This window comes from Rhinatrema bivittatum, chromosome 15 (genome assembly GCF_901001135.1).
Source record: "Rhinatrema bivittatum chromosome 15, aRhiBiv1.1, whole genome shotgun sequence".
Lineage (NCBI taxonomy): Eukaryota > Metazoa > Chordata > Amphibia > Gymnophiona > Rhinatrematidae > Rhinatrema > Rhinatrema bivittatum.
Window position 1 is genome coordinate 68,633,091 of NC_042629.1, and position 16,236 is coordinate 68,649,326.

At 44.1% G+C, this 16,236-nt stretch overlaps 1 protein-coding gene across 2 annotated transcripts in view; it reads left to right on the forward strand.

Annotated features, from left to right (window-relative positions):
* Positions 1–11,602: 11,602 nt before the first annotated feature.
* The window catches only part of ACOT7 (acyl-CoA thioesterase 7), a 142,419-nt gene continuing 137,785 nt past the window's right edge, over positions 11,603–16,236 (forward strand). The window contains exon 1 of one of the 2 annotated variants that reach the window (XM_029579041.1): positions 11,603–11,788. In XM_029579041.1, the coding sequence (XP_029434901.1) occupies positions 11,745–11,788 (44 nt within the window). In that variant the 5' untranslated portion in view covers positions 11,603–11,744. Of the gene's footprint in view, positions 11,789–12,025; positions 12,050–16,236 lie in introns of those variants that run through there. The other variant, XM_029579043.1, reaches the window with a different exon arrangement.

Sequence of the window (16,236 nt, forward strand, 5' to 3'; positions counted from 1 at the left end):
TCGTACGTCATCCGATGAAGATCCTCCACCTTCCTGGTCGCCCTTCTCTGTACCGCCTCCATCTTGTCTTTGTCTTTTTGAAGATACGGTCTCCAGAACTGAACACAGTACTCCAGGTGAGGCCTCACCAAGGACCTGTACAAGGGAATAATCACTTCCCTTTTCTTACTCGATATTCCTCTCTCTATGCAGCCCAGCATTCTTCTGGCTTTAGCTATCGCCTTGTCGCATTGTTTCGCCGACTTCAGATCATTAGACACCATCACCCCAAGGTCCCTCTCCTGCTCCGTGCACATCAGCCTTTCCCCCCCCATCGAATACAGTTCATTTGGATTTCCACTCCCCATATGCATGACTTTGCACTTCTTGGCATTGAATCTCAGCTGCCATATCTTCGACCACTCTTCCAGTTTCCTTAGATCCCGTCTCATTCTCTCCACTCCTTCCGGCGTGTCCACTCTGTTGCAGATCTTAGTGTCATCCGCAAAAAGACAAACCTTACCTTCTATCCCGTCCGCAATGTCGCTCACAAAGATATTGAACAGGACCGGTCCCAACACCGATCCTTGCGGTACACCACTTAAAACCGCTCTCTCTTCAGAGAAGGTTCCATTTACCATCACACATTGACTTCTGTCCGTCAACCAATTTGCAATCCAGGTCACCACCTCGGCACTCACTCCCAAGCTTCTCGTTTTATTCACCAGTCTCCTGTGCGGAACCGTATCAAAAGCTTTGCTGAAATCCAAGTATATGATATCGAGCGCTCTTCCTCTATCCAATTCCTTGGTTACCCAGTCAAAAAAGTCAATCAGATTTGTCTGACAGGATCTTCCTCTGGTGAATCCATGCTGCCTCTGGTCCATCAATTCTCCAGACTGTAGATAGTTCACTATTCTCTCTTTCAACAGTGACTCCATTACTTTTCCCACCACTGAAGTGAGGCTAACCGGTCTGTAGTTACCAGCCTCCTCTCTGTTCCCACTCTTGTGAAGTGGGACCACCACCGCTCTTATGGTAAATGGTAGAAGCCCTTTAATGCATCTTGCCCTAAATAATCACACAAACACACTGCATGTTTATTGCATGCAAACCTCTTACAAATACTGCACTCTGTTAGCAAGCCCGCAGCCATTACGTATTTCTGAGAGGAATATATTGCACGGATCTGAGCTGGCTTTCAGATTTTGGGTCTCACCTTTTAAAATTAGTGAACATGACCTTTTCCAGCCAAAGCTGACTGAACTCTTTCCAGGGTAATAACTTTTTTCTTTAAAAAAACAAAACAAAAACAAAACCTTTTACATCTGAGATAAATTTCATTGTAACCATAAAACAAAACCCAGAAATAATTAAGAGCTAAGTTTCCTCTTGTGCCTCCAACAATTTAGAACCTCCTTAGATTTCATGCCATACATTGATGAGTTACCCAGGCCTGTACCATCCACTTTATGCATGAAGTAGCGAAATGTATTTCTGTATGGACTGCCATGGCCAACGTGAATTCTTACTGCATCAATATATTTCACAGTATAATTAATCCCACTACAAGATAGATATGATTAAAAAAAACCAAAAACTATCAAGCCTCGTCAACAGAGTCATTTTAACATTTGCTTGAACGTTTCCATTACAAAATAGCAGGTGATTGCTATTTAATGTTCCTGGAGGCTCTTAAATTAGGTCCGGCCCTTTTCACCTTCACCTCCGGTTTAAAGGTGACCTGCATCTCTGCTCTCTTCCTCCCTCCACTGCCGCTTCTGGTTTTCTTTTCATGCTCAGGCCTTACACGCACCTCACTAATGGGCCGATACAGTAAAAATCACGGGAGAGCGGGCGATACCGTAATTTAATTTATTTAAATTAGGGCCGGCGGTAAAAAGAGGCGATAGGGACACTAGCGCGTCCCTAGCGCCTCTTTTCGGACAGGAGCGGCAGCTGTCAGCGGGTTTGACAGCCGACGTTCAATTTTGCCAGCGTCGGTTCTCGAGCCCGCTGATAACCTCGGGTTCGGAAACCGGATGCCGGCAAAATTGAGTGTCCGGTTTTCAACCTGCGAGCCGCAGGCCTATTTCAAAATTTTTTTTCTTATTTTTTTACTTTTTTTAATTTTCGGGACCTCCAACTTAATATCGCCATGATATTAAGTCGGGGGGTGCACAGAAAAGCAGTTTTCTGTGCACTTCCCCAGCGCCGGCAGAAATTAACGCCTACCTTTGGGCAGGCGTTAATTTCTGAAAGTAAAATGTGCGGCTTGGCTGCACATTTTACTTACTGAATCGCACGGGAATGACTAATAGGGCCATCAACAATCATTTGCATGTTGCGGGTGCTATTAGGTTTGGGGGGGGGGGGTTTGGACACGCATTTTCGACCCCTTACTGAATAAGGGGTAAAGCTAGCGCGTCCAATCGCGGGTTAACAGTGCGCTCTGCCGGAGCATACTGTACTGTATCGGCCTGTAACTGATATTTCTTGGCTTTGCTTTCAGAAAACTCAAGAGGCTTCTTAAAGGCACCCATTGCAGTTCACTGCTGTATCATTTTCCATCTGGTCTAAGAACGACCACAATAACCGGTTCAAGGCTGCAGCAGTTTTGGACTTGTGGCCTTCTAGTCTGAGGATTATCATAAAAGGAGCAAAATAAAGAGAAAATCCAGTTAATTGTGTTGGGGCAGCCATTGTCAACAGCTGCTGTTCCGGGAACAGCTTAAGTACCTACTGATAATCCAGTTATTAGGCAAGAATATAACACCCAGTCTGACTCACTCTTTTTTTTTTGTTTCATTTTCTTTAATATAATAGATGTGTCTTAAAACAAGGCATGGAGGAGGGGGCTTTCTTGCCAAGGTTAGAAAGGCAGGTTCACAAAATACAAATGATAGGAAATTTGTTTCACCAAGGATTCAACAGAGTGAAGGTGTCTGATAGATGGATTTATTTATTTATTTAAGAGCGTTTATATACCGATAACCGTTTGCACATCGTATCGGTTTACATGGCTTGCTATGGAGTCACATGGGTAACCATATTGTACAGCATTCTTGCTCCGTGTTCAGAATTCAAGTATTTAATTAATTAATAAAATGCCATCGTGTGCATCTTAAGAGTCCATGTGTGAGAAAGTGGTTAATACAATGTTTTGTGCATTCTACTTAAAAGCTTTGAGAGTTCACCATTCAGTAGCGTCAAAATGCACATCACCATAATCTCTTTTCTCTTGCAGACAGGCACTGTGCACGGGTGCCTTTAAATGCACGTGTGCACCCACCTGTCCCCAGCTCTGCACCTGGCTTCATGCATAAGTTGAACTTTCAGGTACATACATACTTCTGCGCTAAGTCGCTCCTTCTAGAAATAGATGTTGGTGGACTCAAGCCAGACCTGGATTTGTCAATATGCACCAATAACGTTTTGGCTCAGGGGGGCAAACATTTAAGATTTGGAGCTGGTTAAGATTTGCTGCCTTTAACAGCCCCTTACAGGAGGCAGGGGGTGAGTATGAAAGTACCAAAAGTGCCTAGGGGGCGGCAAAATCCTAAATCCATCCCTGACTCAAGTGAGGCTTGGCAACTGCTGCACACATTTGTCCATTCAGTTTCCAATGGCTGACTGTTCAATATTCAACATTTCAGCTCTGGCAGCTGCTGAAGGATCCAGTTTTAGGGTCCGAAAACTTGGGCAATCAAAATCAGATGTCGGGCCAATGAAAAGTAGGGAACATCCTATTGCAGAAGTTGGTGTGATGTGGGCCGCCAGCTTGGGCAGTTGCCCTGGGCTGCTGCTGTTGCGTTCGGTGGTCTGTGGGACAGGCTAGTGGACTGCCACACTTACCACTGGCCCTGAGCTGGATGGGCAGTGTGCCATGGCTGGGGAAGGCCCCAAAAGAATGCACGGCAGGCCACCGCATCCAGCCTGGCCCCTGACGCTCTCATGTGCAGCGCCGTCCCTAGGAGTGCGAGCGCATCTCATTTCTGGATTTAAAGAGACCACGGTGGGAAAGCCTCCGTGGCCTCTGTTGATGATGATCATGCAAGCCTGTCATATATAAGGGCAGGGCTCCTCCAGCAAGATGCCTCGGCAATAGGTCCACTACTTTGATAGAGCAAGTTGCCTCAGCGTGTTCCTGATCTTTGTCTCTGCAGGTCCTAGTCTTCGTCTTTGTTCCATGGTCAGTCTTCAGTTCTTCTTTAGTTTCTCATCTTGTGGTCAGTCTTCAGTGTCTTCTCTGTCACCATCTGCCTGCCTGTGCTGTTCCTCGCCTCCCTTCATTGCCTATCTGTCCCATCTTCTCTAGGATGGAAATCTGGTTCTGACTTTGGCCTGATTGACTCTCGACATTGCCTGAACTCCGTCAGCCACTGAAGACTGCCTGACCATTGACCATGTCTGAATGCTGCCTGCCTTGACCACTGCCTGCCTCTGACTATGCCAGTACCCAGTCAGCCTCGGACCCTGGCCTGTGACCCAACCATCTCTCTGGACATTCATCTCATCAGCAGAGGCCCCTGCTTAAGACCTGCCAACCCCAGCACCCGAGGGCTCAACCTAAGGGGGAATGAGGGCTGGTATAGCTGAAGCTCCAGTTGGGCCTCTGCCACAGCCAGCTCTGCCAGGCAACAGTGGGGACCTGCAGGGCCTTTCCCTGCAGGTTGTGCCAACTCCACCTCAGCCCAAGGGTCCATGTCTGCAACAGCTATGTGTGGCTGCCAGAGCTTCTCCTGCTGCTGCTCCAATGCTCAGGGCACAGTCTCCCTGTCACTCAGTCTGTGGTTAAGACAGGAGGTGGAAGGACTGAAAGGAGGAAGCTCAGGAGGGGGAAGGTGAGGAGGTGCTGGGTGCATTGTGTCTGGCTCTGCATACCCTGCAAGCCGCCCATTGTTTACCACATTTCAAAGCTCACACTGTAGCTAGGAAGATAAGGTAGGCATGATTAACACGTGTTCTCAAAAAGGAGTTCCTACATCTTTAATAGCACTGCTGGTGACTCTTGTTGCCTGGTGCTGAAAGCAGAGCCCAGATGCTGGTCTGGACCTGGACATCAAGCAGTGGTGACTCCTCCATGGCACACCCGATCAGGTCTGAAGGCGCACCAGCCTGCCATGGCACAGTGGTTCGGGAAACATTCACCTAGAGAGCTCAGTATTATAAATTGAGAACTGAGGCCTGCGAGAGCTCTGATCCTGAAAATTGTTGAGTCCCAGACAGACGGAAATCATAGAAAGCCCAGCCCTGTGGACTTTACCACCATCCCCATAGTGAGTGTACTACCAGCTACGGTTAAACCTTTTGCTCTGAGCTTCTATAAAGTAGAACTGAAATTCTGATTGTTTCTGTCTGCTGAAGTCAAGCTCGTTCTGCTAGGGCAGTGATATGTTACATGGACCATGCTTTCATCTCTCCCTGCCTCCTTGAAGCTCAGAAAAAGACACATAATCTCCGATATAATGTCACTCAATAGGCAAATACTAAACAGGTATTCAGTAGTTAAAATATGCAGCTGTCTACATGATGTAAACACTCTTAGTACTTGACTAAACTCTAACAACGGTCGACTTTGGCGTGATGGGAGAAATAAGCAATAGTGGCTCAACAGCCATGGACATGATTATGACTCTTCTGAAAATGGGAACAAAATCCACTAAGGGTCAAAAGGAAGCATGATGTGTTTGTTCATGCACTGACCTTATAAAGCTGTAGCAAAAATGATGAGAAGTGGGGGGTATCAGGTGCCACCTGCCTCTTGTCATTCTTGACTTTATAAAGAGGGATGGATAAATTAGAAGCACCTTTTATGCCAGTTCAAAACTGGATACAATTTAATATCTTACTATCTCAAAATTTAATATAGAAAGGGTTGATGGTTTCATATTGGGGTAATGCTGATTCCCCCCCCCCCCCCCCCCCCCAGGTGATCAGAATCGACGCGGGTGTTCAGGGCCAACGCTGATACCCACTCAGGTGATCAGGGCAGTTTTCTGTCTATAAATCATCAATCGCCAACCTCTTTCCAATGATTTAGTATTTAAAAAAAAAAAAAAATGTTTTAAGCAATTTAAAAACAGCATATGCTGTACACCAAAAAAATGAAACAGTTCCATATATATAGTGTCCTTGTATATTCATATAGGAATGAATATTCCTATATATTCCTATATATCATATATATATTCATATATATCATATATACTCATATCATATATACATTCATATATATCATATATACATTCCTATATATCATATAGGAATCGATTTTGCTACCTTGTAAATATGTTCCTTCTTTTCCTGATCCCAGTTATCATTACCCTGTTTTAATGTAACTGCCCCACTTCCCTAACCATACTCTTGTTACTGTGGTTCGAGTTCTCTATACTTTACACACATTGTTAAATGTAAACCGGTTTGATGTGATTCTTGTCATAAAAGTCGGTATAGCAAAATAATAAATAAATAAATAAATAAATATTCAAACCTCTTTTGTCAGGGGATGTGGCAAGTAATGCCGTATGAAGCAGCTGAAACATCTTATTCGCTGGCACAGGAGACGTGGAGCATCATCCCCCCCTATGAAAGACATCGTCTGAAACGTGGCCTCGCTGGGAGGGCAGTAAGAGAGTGGATAGCTATTTTTTGATGGCACGGATTTATAAACATAATTGTTGATTGTATCACTTAAGAAGTTTGGATGATTATGGAACCCTTTCTATATTAAATTTTTGGGATAGCAAGATATTGAGTTTCCTCCATTTTGGTAAAGTTCCAAGAGGGTGTTGGTTTTGGATTTAACTGTTTTTTTCAGAGTTACACTCTCCAGTGGCGAGGTTTTGTTTTGCTGTAGTTCAAAACAGGAGCCATGATGGTCTCAGGCTTGTTAACCGCTTTATTTCTAGATAACATATTACTTACCCTGCTGAGCAAATGCATACAATGTGGCTCATGCAGTCACTTGTGCCTTGTAGCACAATCCTGGATATGGTGTGGTTTTCCCCTTACACTGTGATCTTATCCTGAAGAAGTTGGCTTGTGCTAAGAAAAGGGATCATTTTAATATGAGTGGAGGAGTAGCCAAGAACCAGGGAAACTAGGGATCAAATCCCTGCTCCTTGTGACCTTGGAAAAGTCACATTACCCTCTTGGCACAGGTACAAATTTAGATTATAAGCATTCTAAAGTTAGAGATTTACCTTACAGTTCTTGAACATAATCTGCACTGAAAGTCCCAAAAAGCAGAAGATAAAAAAGAAATGACATATTCAAAATATCCGAGAGAACTCAGTATCAGAAGTAGTTAATATGACCATAACATTTAAATACTTCTAGGACCGTATTGCAGGTCAGTTGATAAGGGAGTTCCAGTGCTGCTAAGAAGGGATGGGCACCTAAATCTGTTTTCTAAACTTGTTGCTATTAACATGTTTTAAATATTTTTATTTAGCAAATATTTAGATCCCAATAGTCCTAAAAGGTGCTCTCAGCGGGTCACAATAATAAAACATTAAAACACTTCTTCAGCAAACAGATATACAATTAAAAACAAATAAAACACAATAGTACAGATAAAAAAAAACCCAAAAACATTAGCAACATGAAGATGCAAGATTCACTCCTAGGGTTGGGACAGCAGAACGTTTCTAGAACTTGCAGTTTTAGAATTAAGAATCTGAATTTAAAATCACTCTTCCTACATTCCAGTCTATACAGTAAGAGCAAAGATACACAATTTTAAGGGATTAAAGGATGGTACATCAGGGATTGAAAAGGATTTTTTGATCATCTTATTCATTGGTCTACAGATGTCTGAGCCTATACTATTTGTTTGTTAATGTATAATGATGAAACGCCACAAATACTTCTGAATGCTTAGAGCACTACAAAACCATAAAGCTGCTGCCATTGAGGGTCCAGGACATGGACAGACAGACATCCTACGGTGAACATTTTCACTACCTGGGTCAGCGAATGGCCAAATGTATGGAGATATTCAACCTGCTGCATTTTTTTCTCATGGCGGATAAAAAAAGAGATATTTAGGTTGAATTGTGGGTAATTTCTCTGAGTCCTGCGAAAATATGTTCCTGCCTGTAACATTTATACAGCCCTGAATTTTGTAGAAAGGAAGCTCCATATTGAAGATCCATAAACGTTACTGAAAGCCCCAAGCCTGAGATTACAGGGGACAACAAAGTGAAAGAGCATCAAGGTCTCAGAGACAAGGATCAATATGGTGAACCTAGATAATAAACTCCAGTCTTTTTCAGGAACCTACTGAAGAGATTTGTCATGTGTGGCAATGTTTATAAACACGGCGTCTACCCCCATGAACCAATTGACATCGTACTTGTCACTGGTGAATGACCTTGGCTAACTTTTCAAAAAAAAAAAAGAGGACATTCCCCTGAAATCCCAGGTACAGATATATTTCAAAAGACCATTTGACCAATCTGTTCTGATTTATGACACACTGGCTGAAAAGGGGAATTTTCCTCAAAGGCTGATGACTTTGCAAGGTGCTGTGACACTAACAGTCAAATCAAAACATTTTGAAAGAGCAATATTAGGAATGGATTTAACATGGCATTCATATAAACCTTAAGGCATAAGCAGAACCTAAAATGCTCTCTAATTATAGAGCTTATAGGGTTTATACCCACTGTTCATTCTTGAGGATGGATTTCAGCAATAAAGAATTGATTATGTGATTCATTTATTCTTGAAATCCTCTGCCTTCATGCATGATCAGCAAAAATATATTTCAATCTAGTTTGTTTATTTAAAAGGTTTTATATACTGTTTTTATACGAACATAATCAAAACGGTTTACATCATAAACATAAATAATAATCACACACATAAATAGGTAAAAAATGGAAATACAATTCATAGAATATAAAGTACAGAGAAATAAAAAATTAAAATTAAAAATATAGTAAAAATCTGGAGGCAGGACAAAAACTAAGCAAAGCCATTAACATTGAAAGTGCATTTAAAAAGGTAAGTTTTTATACTCTTTTTAAATTCTTTCCTATTGTCTATGTGTCTAATATGTTCTGGGATAGATTTCCAAAGCAGTAGACCGGCCACGAAAAAAGCTAGTCGTCTCGTGATGTCAAGTCGGGCTATTTTTACAGTAGGTATTTGTAATAAGTTTTATGAGCTGATCGTAGGTTTCTAGGTGGTCTGTAGATTTGAAGTTGTGAGCTGAGCCAGGTTGAGATGTAATACAGATTATGGATTATGTGAAGAATTTTATATGTTGTTCTGTATTCTATGGGTAACCAGAGCACAAGGCATTATTCTTGACATGTTTTTATGATGTTGAACAGAGGAGACCTTAACAAACCCCCTATTATAGTGTGGTTGTCATTAGCCCACAAGTATAGGTCAACAACAGCAGCAACAAAAGTGATGTTTTTTTATTGGCCTAAATTAGGGCCTGATTGTCTAAGCTTTCTCCTCATGGACACAGAATGGGAGAAAAGCCTTAATAACTCCTCAGGCTTGCTCACTCTCAGGCCGATACAGTACAGTGCGCTCCGACGGAGTGCACTGTTAGCCTGCTCTTGGAAGCCTGTTTTCCCTTACCCCTTATTCAGTAAGGGGTGGAAAATGCGCGTCCAACCCGCGGCACCTAAGAGCGCCCTCAACATGCAAATGCATGTTGATGGCCCTATTAGGTATGGCCCTATTAGGTATGCGCGCAGGATACAGAAAGTAAAATGTGCAGCCAAGCCGCACATTTTACTTTCAGAAATTAGCGCCTACCCAAAGGTAGGCGCTAGTTTGTGACGGCACTGGGAAAGTGCACAGAAAAGCAGTAAAAACTGCTTTTCTGTGCACCCTCCAACTTAATATCATGGCGATATTAAGTCGGAGGTCCCGAAGGGTAAAAAAAGTAAAAAAAAAAAAAAGAAAATTTTTTTTTAAATGGGCCGGCAGTGTTGGGCCGAAAACCGGACGCTCAATTTTGCCGATGTCTGGTTTCCGAGCCCGTGGCTGTCAGCGGGCTCGAGAACCGACGCCGGCATAATTGAGCGTCGGCTGTCAAACCCGCTGACAGCTGCCGCTCCTTTTACCGCGGGCCCTAATTTGCATAGGTCACCCTCCTGAATAGAGTGCCCAGGAGAATGGCCTGTGCACACGTCGGGAGAGCGGGCGCTCGCCAGTTCTCCCACGCGTTTTTCTGAATCGGCCTGTATCTCTGCTGGTGTGGGTGAAAAAGGATTACGGAATCTGGGTGGACAATGGAAAACTATTGATGCCTAAACGGCTCTCTCTCCTAACTCTAAGCTTGCCTATGAAAAGATTTGCACCTACCACGCTGACGTTTTATTTTTTGCACTTCTTGCTTTTTCATTTCCTCTTTTATGTACATACAGTTATGTAGCGCTGCTCATATAAGGCCAGAGCTTATAAAGAGATAGCGGAGAAGTGCTTATTTATTTATTTATTATTTTTATTATACCGAATTTCATGACTGGAATCACATCAACCTGGTTTACAATTAACAATGTGTGTAAGGCAGAGAGTAACATAATAAACAATATTCCCCATTCAAACTTCAAATACAGAAAACAATATTATGGATGTGAGAAAGTTACAATAAAACAGGGAAAATTAACTAGGATCTGGAAAGGGGAGAAACTGAACAAAGAAATATTTACATTTCAGCCAATTGCATCAATTAATATATATATATTATAATATTGTGTATATATAGTAGTATAGCAAAAAATGAATATATATGATACAGTTGTGAAGGAAGATAATATGGTGCTGTGTATGAGTGTAGAGTTGGTGGGTTTTTATTTCAATCCCAATTTTTGACTTAGTACATTGCACTGTCCTCGCTTCTCCCCTTGGGACTCCTAACAAAAGCAAAATGCTGCGCTGTCTGCATGCAGATTACATACTCACTTGCTGACAGGTACACGGTATCTAGATTTGACAGCCTGCCTGTATTCTTATTATTGCTGCTATATAAATAAAAGGACCTGAAGGACCACAAAGGCTTTTGGACTCCCTAGTAAATTGTCTATAAAGCAGAGAAATGTTTACTCCTGCAGGTATAAACAGATTGGCAGGAATAAGCAATGCATCCCCTACTGTGAAATGTAAACCCGTGTCTAGCTCCATTCTGTTCGAATATCGGAAGGACCCTATGGAGTCCATTATGGGGCTGAGTCCCAGAACCGGGCGCTACATGCAGGAAGGCCATGCCCACCACCCCCTTTCAATGGGTCACTTCAGGGTTTATGTGCCTTATCAGGGTCTTCAAGAAATCCTTCTCAAAGGAAGCTGGAGCAACAATAAAGACATTTGCCCAAGAGGATACACACAAGTCACTGGAGGAGGAGTCTGAATTGAAGTCTCAGAAGTCACTGATTTTATTGTTTCTAAATGAAACCTTTTAAAGCCGGGAGCCGGGGGGGGTGCAGTGCTGGGTGGAGGGAGGAGGGCAGAGGCCCAGCCCGTGCTATGTGTGGGGCCAGCAATGTTTGGAGGGGAGGGGGCCAGGCGCAGCCCATGAGATGCCGGGGGCTGGAGAGGGGGGAGAGGAACAATGCTGGGGCGAGGGAGGGGGTGGCGGCGGCGGCGGCAGTGCAGGGACGGTGGGGGAGGGGGGAGGAAAGCCGCCCGTGCTGGGGGTGGAGCGGAGAGAGCTCTGCCCGCGGTCTCTGTCGCGCTCGCTTCCTTCAGCAGCCGCCGCCGGCGTCGTCCTCGGCCTCTCCCGCCCCGCTCGGATCATGGCCCTGCGCAAGGGGCTCGCCGCCGCCCTCCAGATCAGCAGGTGAGAGGGAAAGAAACCGCCGCCGCCGCCGCCTCGGAGCCCGCAGGCCGCGAAGCCCGCGCCGGGGTCGCCTGACGCTTCGCCGCTGCCGGCTGGGGGGTGCGGCCCTGGCCTCCCCGCCTCCTCCTCCCCCCTCCCCAGCAGGCCCCGCCCGGAGCGGGGGGAAGGCCTCGCTCTCCGCGGGTAGCGCCGGCCTCCGCCCGCGGCCTGCACGGCGTCCGCTCCCCTCCCTCCGGAGGGCCGTGGCCCCAGCTTCCTCAGGTTCACCTTTCCCGCCTCCCCTCTCCTCTCTTTCCCCTCTCTCCCGCCTCCCGCCTCCCCTCTCCTCCCTATCCCCTCTCTCCCGCCCCTCCCCCTCTCTCCCGCCCCACCCCCCTCCTCTCTTTCCCCTCTCTCCCGCCTCCCCTCCTCTCCATCCCCAATCTCCTGCCCATTGAATTTTCTGTTTTTGCACAATAAGGCAGATGCTAGCGGCAGAAAAGCCCAGCTTGGTGCCCCCCACCCCAGCCTTCCCATGTCTGCCATACTCCATCCCTGGGCTTTCCCCTTCCTCTCCATCCCTGGGCTTTTTCTTTCCTCTGCCACAGGACCTTTTTTATTTATTTTTTTTCCTGCCTCGCCCCTGCTTGCTTTACTTTTGCCCCTGTCTTGTGGCTTTATCTGAAAATCCATCACCCAGGGAGTCAACTAAACCCAACCCAAATGCCCCTTCCCTAGCCACAGCGAAGGAGTTCGTTGAGTACTGGAGGTGCGCCAGCACCCACAGAGCTGGCACCCATGGCCATGGCCATTTCTGTAAAAAGAACCAAATATTTTCTCAGCTACAGCTTCACACGATGGCGCCTTTGCCCTTGGCCTTTTCAGTCTAGGGAAAACGCTTCCTTCTGGTACTTTATGGATCTTTCAATGTTGGCATCATATCTCCCCTTTCTCATCTTTCTTCTAGAGACGACATCTTTAGTCCCCTCTGCCTTTTGGGTGGGGGGAGAAGGGGGCAGGTAGGGCAGTGCCTCCAAATGTGCTTGCTTCATTTATTTTGTGTTGTTTGTTTATTTGATTTCTGTGCTGCTTGTCAACAGCCCAAAGTGGCTTACATACACAGTATTATTAACAAAACAGAAAGACAGACAAATACAAATAAAGCACATAAACAGAATAAAACCTTCAGAGTAAAAACAACCACAGTCACCTCCAGATCAGCGTATTACAGTGGTTGCCTACATCATGGAAGATGTTTTAAGTGTCAAATGCAATGCACCTTAAGCATCTTTTTAATGTAGCCATGCACTCAGAAGGCGTTTGACAAAGTCCCTCATGAGAGGCTTCTACGAAAACTAAAAAGTCATGGGATAGGAGGCGATGTCCTTTTGTGGATTACAAACTGGCTAAAAGACAGGAAACAGAGAGTAGGACTAAATGGTCAATTTTCTCAGTGGAAAAGGGTAAACAGTGGAGTGCCTCAGGGATCTGTACTTGGACCGGTGCTTTTCAATATATTTATAAATGATCTGGAAAGGAATACGACGAGTGAGGTTATCAAATTTGCGGATGATACAAAATTATTCAGAGTAGTTAAATCACAAGCAGACTGTGATACATTACAGGAGGACCTTGCAAGACTGGAAGATTGGGCATCCAAATGGCAGATGAAATTTAATGTGGACAAGTGCAAGGTGATGCATATAGGGAAAAATAACCCTAGCTGTAGTTACACGATGTTAGGTTCCATATTAGGAGCTACCACCCAGGAAAGAGATCTAGGCATCATAGTGGATAACACATTGAAATCTGTTCAATGTGCTGCTGCAGTCAAAAAAGCAAACAGAATGTTAGGAATTATTAGGAAGGGAATGGTTAATAAAACTGAAAATGTCATAATGCCCCTATATCGCTCCATGGTGAGACCGCACCTTGAATACTGTGTACAATTCTGGTCGCCGCATCTCAAAAAAGATATAGTTGCGATGGAGAAGGTACAGAGAAGGGCAACCAAAATGATAAAGGGGATGGAACAGCTCCCCTATGAGGAAAGGCTGAAGAGGTTAGGGCTGTTCAGCTTGGAGAAGAGACGGCTGAGGGGGGGAATATGATAGAGGTCTTTAAGATCATGAGAGGTTTTGAACGAGTAGATGTGACTCGGTTATTTACTCTTTCGAATAATAGAAGGACTAGGGGGCATTCCATGAAGTTAGCAAGTAGCACATTTAAGACTAATCGGAGAAAATTCTTTTTTACTCAATGCACAGTAAAGCTCTGGAATTTGTTGCCAGAGGAGGTGGTTCGTGCAGTTAGTGTAGCTGGGTTCAAAAAAGGTTTGGATAAGTTCTTGGAGGAGAAGTCCATTAATGGCTATTAATCAATTATACTTAGGGAATAGCCACTGCTATTAATTGCAGCAGTAGCTTGGGATCTTCTTAGTGTTTGGGTTCTTGCCAGGTTCTTATGGCCTGGTTTGGCCTCTGTTGGAAACAGGATGCTGGGCTTGATAGACCCTTGGTCTGACCCAGCATGGCAATTTCTTATGTTCTTATGTTCAGTAATGAGCAAGTCCATGGGCAAAGAGTTTAAAAATGTAGGGCCGGCAACAGAGACGACGTTCTCCCTAATGTCGGTAAGCTACACCTGTCAAAATGGTGTTTCATACATCCCTTAACAGGACTGAACCTTATTCCTAAGCCAGGGAATGCTGGGAATGATCTCAGTCTCTCAAAATGTACTCGGCGTGGCGCCCAATGTAGCCCACACACCATTTTGGTGGCCCTCTTTTAATTTGCCTCTGCCAGGGCTGGTGCAAAGAATCTTTAGCACCCTGGGTGAACCTTTGGCCAGAAACCCCGCTCCTCCACCTTCCATCAGTGACAGTAGTCCCAGCCCGCCTCTCCCGTCTTTGGCACAGCACCGTGTTAGGCCTCATGCTCTCAGGATTTTGCCGCCCTCAAGGTTCTGGCGCACTAGGCCCACCGCCTACTTCGCCTAATGAAAGGACCGGCCTTGACCCTTACCTTGTCATTGCCTTTTTGTAGATATGAACTCCAGCGCGCAGCACATTCTTAAAGTGGGGTCTCAGTAGAGCTAATATTACTTCCTTCTGTGGTGATGCGTCCATCCCTGTATTCTTTCCCCTTCCTTCATCTCATGCTTTCTTTTTGAGATTTTTGCCCTTCTAGCTAATCTTCAGAATCCTGTAACACTGCATTTCAGATGCTTGAATTTTATTAAGTATTTCTTTCGTAGAAATCCATGTCTTACTTTCTACGCTTAAGAAGATGGCTGCTTTAAATCTAAGTTCCTCTCCTCTCCTCCTGAGAGTCTCAAAAAGATGTTCTGCTTTCCCAGCGCTACTGTTTTACTTCTTTTTTTTTTTTTTCCCTGTGATCCAGCTACCTAGATGTTTATAATCTCTGATTTTATTCCAGCTTCATTCCTTCAACAAATATTTGCATAACGTTGATATTTTTGGGTGATCATTATAATTTTCATTATGAATGCAGCTTTGAAATGGAGATGAGCCTAGGACATTTATGATCTTAAACCCCTCCTAGGTAGAGGTGCAGTAAATAATTCTAATTTATTTGATCTGAAGAATGGAGTTAAATTATATTCTGCCTTGGACTATGGTGAGAGAAGGGATCCTAAGACAGCGTCATCTTCTAAAGTAGCTGTAGTTACTGTTTTTTGTTGTTTTTTTATAAACTGTAGTTGGATGTACAGAGGCCCTATGAATTGTTCATACTACAGTGTCCCCTGGCATGTGTGATTAGTTACATGCAGGTGGCCTAATTAGGATACCTAAGCAGACATTCGGGATTTACAGCATCCCAGTGTTAAGAGCAGTAAATGCAGTTTATTCCCAGAAGGGGATGAACAGATATCCAAAGAGCATTCTGATTTCAGCAGGGTTCAGACGTTTTTTATTCCTGTCCAGTTAAATTTCCTTGGTAACATATAATACGTTTGATTTATTCGGTTTTAGACTTGTAACTATGAATATAATTTTGTCGAGGTAAGGTTAGTGTGTATCTTAGCTCAGTTGTGGGAAAATGCATGGTAGAAAATGTCACAGAGAGGATTTTTTGTTATTGCCAAAACTGTTTGTCTATTTCCCAGAGATCAGTTAACCACACCATTAGAGAACCTTCACCGTGAATCTGGCACTCATGCAGTCTTGCGTGGTCGTGGCCTGTGATGCACCTCTTTTGTGTCAAGACAGAGGACCTTATGATTTGGGATTTGTGGTGCAGTTAGAATTTTTTCTTTTGATATGAAAATATATCATGATCGCAGAAAAAGTAAACAGAGAGTAGGCCTGTAGAGTAAAAGGTTAGTTGGTTCATTTTGAGCAGTAGATCGCTATGGTTATTTTTCTCTATTGAGCCACACAAATTCTGAAATCAAAAAATTGCAGCTTTTTAAGTAGGATAATTGTGTAAACTATATTAGCACTAATT